The sequence below is a fragment of the Pterocles gutturalis genome, unplaced genomic scaffold (genome assembly GCF_000699245.1).
Source record: "Pterocles gutturalis isolate BGI_N339 unplaced genomic scaffold, ASM69924v1 scaffold7619, whole genome shotgun sequence".
In the NCBI taxonomy this organism is placed as follows: domain Eukaryota; kingdom Metazoa; phylum Chordata; class Aves; order Pterocliformes; family Pteroclidae; genus Pterocles; species Pterocles gutturalis.
The window spans coordinates 1-5,374 of NW_010130528.1; the positions used below are offsets into that span (position 1 = coordinate 1).

A 5,374-nucleotide genomic window follows, 5' to 3' on the forward strand; every position below is an offset into this window, starting at 1 on the left:
GGGGAAGGAGGGGTGTCAGGCCTCTGCCAAGCCGGCCCTGAGGTGCCTCGGGGGAAGGAGGGGTGTCAGGCCTCCGCCAAGCCGGCCCTGAGGTGCCTCAGGGGGGAAGGAGGGGTGTCAGGCCTCTGCCAGGCCCGTCCTGGGGCACCTCGGGGGGAAGGAGGGGTGTCAGGCCTCTGCCAAGCCGGCCCTGAGGTGCCTCGGGGGGAGGAGGGGTGTCAGGCCTCCTCCAGGCCACCGTCCTGCCCCCGCACGGGGCTGAGCAGCGCTGGGTGACAGCGGGAGGAAGGTTTGGTAAATTAAACCCAAACTGATGCCCTTTATGATCAGGGAAGATGGGAAAAGTGTTAATCCCAGCACGCCTTCCCAGCATCACTCTGTGCCCATGGAGGGATTAATCTGTGGCTCCGGTTCTTCTCTGAAATCTTTGAAGCATTGAGGTGGCATCCTCACTGGGAGCGGGGCCAGTGCGTCAGGAAACAAAGTTAGGAAGGTGCAGAAGGCTCTGCTGCATTGAAAGTGGTTTCCTAAAAAGAGATGGGTTACAACTTGTGTGCCTCCTGCCCATTCGGTGTGGCATAGGGTCAGGTTGGGCACACCGTTTGAGTTCAGCCAGCTGGCTTACTTCTCTGTCCAGCAAGGAGAGTTGGTTGCATGTTGGCCCTGCACGAGACTTGCATAAGAGCTGAGCCCCTGTTTGTCACCTGTTTGTAGAAACACAACAGGAAAACATTTGCTGCACCAAAGAGTTTACAAATATAAGTCAGAAAGCAAAAGAATGGTCCATAAAGCACCTCAGCTGTCTGACCGTTGCTGAATCTTTGCAAGATGCCTGACATCCAAAATAGGTGACTTGCACTGTTTGCAGCCTGTTCCGTCAATGTCTGTGGCAAAAACAGGTTGGGTGGAAAACATTGTGCACATGGCCAGTGTACTGGAGTTTGCATTCATGTTCCCTAATGCTTTGTTTCTCTCTCTGCTGTCATTATTTTAAATTTAAAAACAATCTGAGCAGGATTCAGATTCTGACAGGCTGCTAAAGACAATTAGCTGCCTCCCTCTTATCCCTTTTTCTATTAAGAGACATTTATACAATGGACTCCTTAAGTTAAAACACTTCTCTTCCAGCAGACATTTGCTGTTACGTGCCCTAAGTTTGGCAGACCAAGGTTAAGCATCTCGCTTTGCTTTCTATTTACTGCTGTCTTGATTTGCAGTTGGGTGCTAACCTCAAGGAAGTACCCATCATTCCAGGCCATCATGTATTCTGTGCTCTAGTACATGCTGTAATCGATAATTCATGTGTTGATAACAGCCCCATTAGCTGAGATGAAGCCAGTGTCCTTACTTATGATAAGAATATTCCACTTTCCTAATGGCTTTTTTTCTTTTCCAGAGAGTTGTGGTTGTGGAAGACATAAAACGATGGAAGTCTATGCTTGAGCTTCCTGGGCAACCGAAAGAGAATCTGATCGAAGCTTTGGAGGAGCTGAAGAAGAAAATACCTTCCAAGGAAGTGTTACTTTCAACAAAAATAGGTACATCTTGTCTGATCTAGACTGCAAATATTAGACTGTCTTGTGTCTGCTTGGTTTGTCAGTATGGAAGAGACTAGCTTGCAAGCTTTGTAAGAAATGAGTGTAGCTGCCAATAAAAAATTGTTGATATCCAGTCTGCAGTTTTCAGAACTTGTACCGGAAAAGCCAGCTATCCTCGAACTCCTCCCAGGTTGCCTGCATATTACCTTATACTACATCACCCCTTCTGTGGTCAAATTTTTGAAGAGCTCTTCTTGGGCACCTGTGTGTCTTATTCCTTCTCCTGGTATCTACCAGGGGCATGGCAGAGTGTTCTCCTGCCATCTGAGATGTGACTCATCTATTTCACCTGTCTGAATCCTCTGAACATGTAAGAAATTCTCCTTGGATTGGCTCAGAACTCCTTACTGTGTCCTCACACTGAGAAATCCCCGGCAGGCAGGCAGCTCCATGACACAGGCTCTTTTCCATAGGACTTGGGGGAGGGATAATGTGAGACCACATGGTCCCCACCTTTCCTCCCCACAGAGAGCATCCTGGCGAGAGAGAGTCTTGCTGGCCTTTGTTTGCCATTAGAGCAGCTGGATCTCTATTCAGAGAGGCCCCCTTGCCTTAGAAAAGGAGATGCAAGCTGCCCTTTTCCCCATACTTCTGGATTGTCGTTTCATTTGCCATCTTCAGTTTATTCAGGCTTTTCCTGAGATTTTTTTCCCCAGTGCCTGCCTGAATGTGGCTGGGCTGGAAGAGCCACTGAAGCCTAACAGTGACATCTCCTGGCCAACAGCGCTATGGTCCGAGAGAAGTACCCCACTGGAAGAAGGTCCCTTTTGTCTCAGAGGAAAGCTTCTCTTGCGCTGGCAGGCCTTGTCGATTGGGAAGATTCTGCTTGGAGTCGCCTTGATGTTTGTGTGTTAGAATGCTATAGCCATCACCGGCAACATCTGTTTCTTTAAAGGGGTTTTCAGTTTAAAACCAGCATTCCTTATAGGCATTCCTTACAAGCTTTCACCAAATCTAGTATCTGTGTAGAAAATTAACATAGCCCTGTGTTACATAAGTGTCACTCCACACCTTGGTGACTTGGGAAGGTAATTTTCACACGTATTGGACAATTCTTTGCTAATTGCTCAGGCAAAAATCACTGCAGAAGTCAAGGAGGGAGAACTTAATAATTCTATATTTATTTATGTTTGTGTCAATTCTCTGGTTGTTTTGCTGACACTGCATGAATTTAAAATGTGTGTGGCTGCTTCAGCACCGATATAATTTGTCTGGTGTCCATTATATTTGTCCATCTACCAAAGCTGAAGGAGCCGTTACTGTTTTCCAGGTCACACAGTGAATAAGATGCGCAAACATTCCGATCACGATGTGGCCAGCCTCGCCAGTGATATTTACACAGAGTGGCGAACTTTCATCAAAGACCATTCAAACAAGCCCTCCATAGAGGTTAGGAGCGATCCCAAGTCCGAGGCTTTCAGAAAGAACGCACGGAAGCTGCTTTGTGAAGCCCTGGATGTAGAGGTAGTGTTCAGATCTGTTTGTCTTTGGCTCAAAGACTTACTTCTTGCAGGAACAAGTTAAACAAGCCTTTTTCAGACGTAGCTGCTGTAAAGCTGGACCTGCTTGCAGAGTGGGGACAAGACCAGCTGATCTGTTCCTATTTTCAGTGATTCACTGCATGTCCCTGTTTATAAGTAGCTTTGTTGTCAAGGTAGATAATTTTATTTTTTGGTTGTAAACCAAGTAAACATGCCTGTTGTGAGGTGTATTTGCTCTCATTTACGTAACCAGTCAACAGAATAGTTGTGTATCTACTGCAGTTGGGCTGTACGAGAGAAGAAGGAAGTTAGTAGAACATAAAGTTTTTCCTACTACTTAACAGCTGTGAAAGCAACGCTGGGACCTTTTGGGTGTTTCATATTTAAGTAATTAAACATTTGTAAATTTAAATCTGTTGCAAAAACAGAGAGGCAAGGTTGACAGTATATAAAGTGGTGATAAATACCAGATCCCTCAGGTATCTTTAAGTAAATGAACAGAGCTTTGCTGTAAGGCTTAATGACTAATTTGCTTAGTCTATTAAATGCCATAATAATTATCCTTTTTTAATTTATTCATTAATTATCCTTTAAATGGCAAGTCAAGTGATAAGCACTCAAGAGTTTCAAAGCTATGTGTTTGCTAGCTATGAGAACAACTTCTCCAACTTCCAGTCTGTCTGGACTGAGGCAGCACAAAAGGATATTTTGCTGTGGGAATGCCTCAGAAAGGTGGGAGCTTACCTTTGCCAGGCTGCTGGGTCACGGTTAGTTCTTCAAAAGCAGATCTATGCATGGTGATAAGACTGGTAGTAAAGTCTGAAGCTGTGGGACATAAAGGCAACCACCCTGAAACAAGTAGTATTGGGTAAAGCAGAGTTGCCTCTGAACAGGACTCACCTGAAAGCACACCAAGGAAAACCCCTTCTAGCTTGCACCATCTGTGCCAGTGGAATTTACAGCAGCAGATGCAGAGCATGTATAGGCAGGGGAGCCACAGAGGTGCAGCAAACAGGGAACAGGGACACCTGAGAGGCTGATAAAAAGGAGAAGGGAAGGTGGGGCTGAATGGATCCAAGGGGCTTCTAGTGCTGCCCAGCAGAGGTGTAATTCATGATGGGTAGTAAAAACAGAATGGGCAAAGGACTTGGAGGAATACTACTTGGCACACTGGAATCTCCTGCATGCAAAGCATGGGAGATTTCCCATCACAAAAGGCAGAAGTGAAATTAAAACCATTTCTTGATGGGTGGGGGATTTTTTTCTAAGCTGTGCTAAATTACAGGTTTTGGCACATGTTGAAGCAATAACTACATAATTAACATTTAGCAAATCCCTTTCTGCATTCTTAATTACACCTTCTACACACAGATTGCTCACATTTCCCTTTATAGCACCAGGCAGAGGTGCCAAGTGTTTGGCATGTCTTAAGAGTTGCTGTTGGAACCAAGTTTAAAATAGTATCCAAGGTACCTTATATCAGCAAGATCAAAAGTGAGCTTTATGGAGACGGTACAACATCGCTTATAATTGCTGTTGAGCTAGATACACAAAGCTAGTTGCAGATTAGTTTCCTGTTGTGATGGCAAAGTACTGCCACCCAGCTGGAGATGTGGATATGTTCCCTGCTACTGACCACGTTGCCTTGTTCCTTAATTGCTAGGGTGGAATTAAATTGCTCTTCCTGTTACACTTGTGATGGGAAGTAGATTTCCTTGAATCTAAGCTGATTAATGAAGAAACACTGAAAAGCACCAAACTCCAATTTCAATCAGTTGGTCTCCTTATTAAATTTAAAGATCTAATTTTATACTTTGCTGTTTTCAGATTGATCACCCACTGGCTGAAAATATTGAGCGAGAGGCTTTTCATCTCTCTTCCCGTCTCATTAGCGCGCCATATCGCAGAATGGTGCGAGCTCTTGTCTTCTCGTTAAAGCACAAACCTGAAATGCGAGCAGAAGTCAAGACTGGCACGCTCACTGTCCCTGCATTTGTACAGAGCCATAAAAAGTGAGGTGGTGTGTTTGATCTTGAGTGAGAACTTCATGTGCCTACATCTCGGTGGAACTGGGAGCCCTTTCTGTCGTGAGGGGAGCACAGGAGCGCTGACAGTGTGACTCACGCGGCACCACTCTATGAGCAGGGCTGCCTAAGACAAGAACTACTAATGATGAAAGTGGTGCTGTAAATCTGACTTGGTGGCAATCTGTGTGGGCTTGTTGCAAGAAAAGTTTCTTCTACTCTGCTGTATATCTTCCTGCTACAAAGCAATCGCTGACTCACCTGTTTCTCA

At 45.3% G+C, this 5,374-nt stretch overlaps 1 protein-coding gene across 1 annotated transcript; it reads left to right on the top strand.

The window, feature by feature from the left end:
• Positions 1-1,396: 1,396 nt before the first annotated feature.
• Positions 1,397-5,095, top strand: TCEANC2 (transcription elongation factor A (SII) N-terminal and central domain containing 2; the record flags this gene model as incomplete). Its single annotated transcript, XM_010080250.1, has 3 exons — positions 1,397-1,538; positions 2,869-3,062; positions 4,907-5,095. Coding segments are annotated over 3 exons (525 nt in total), but the record flags the coding sequence as incomplete, so codon positions are not given.
• Positions 5,096-5,374: the final 279 nt, after the last annotated feature.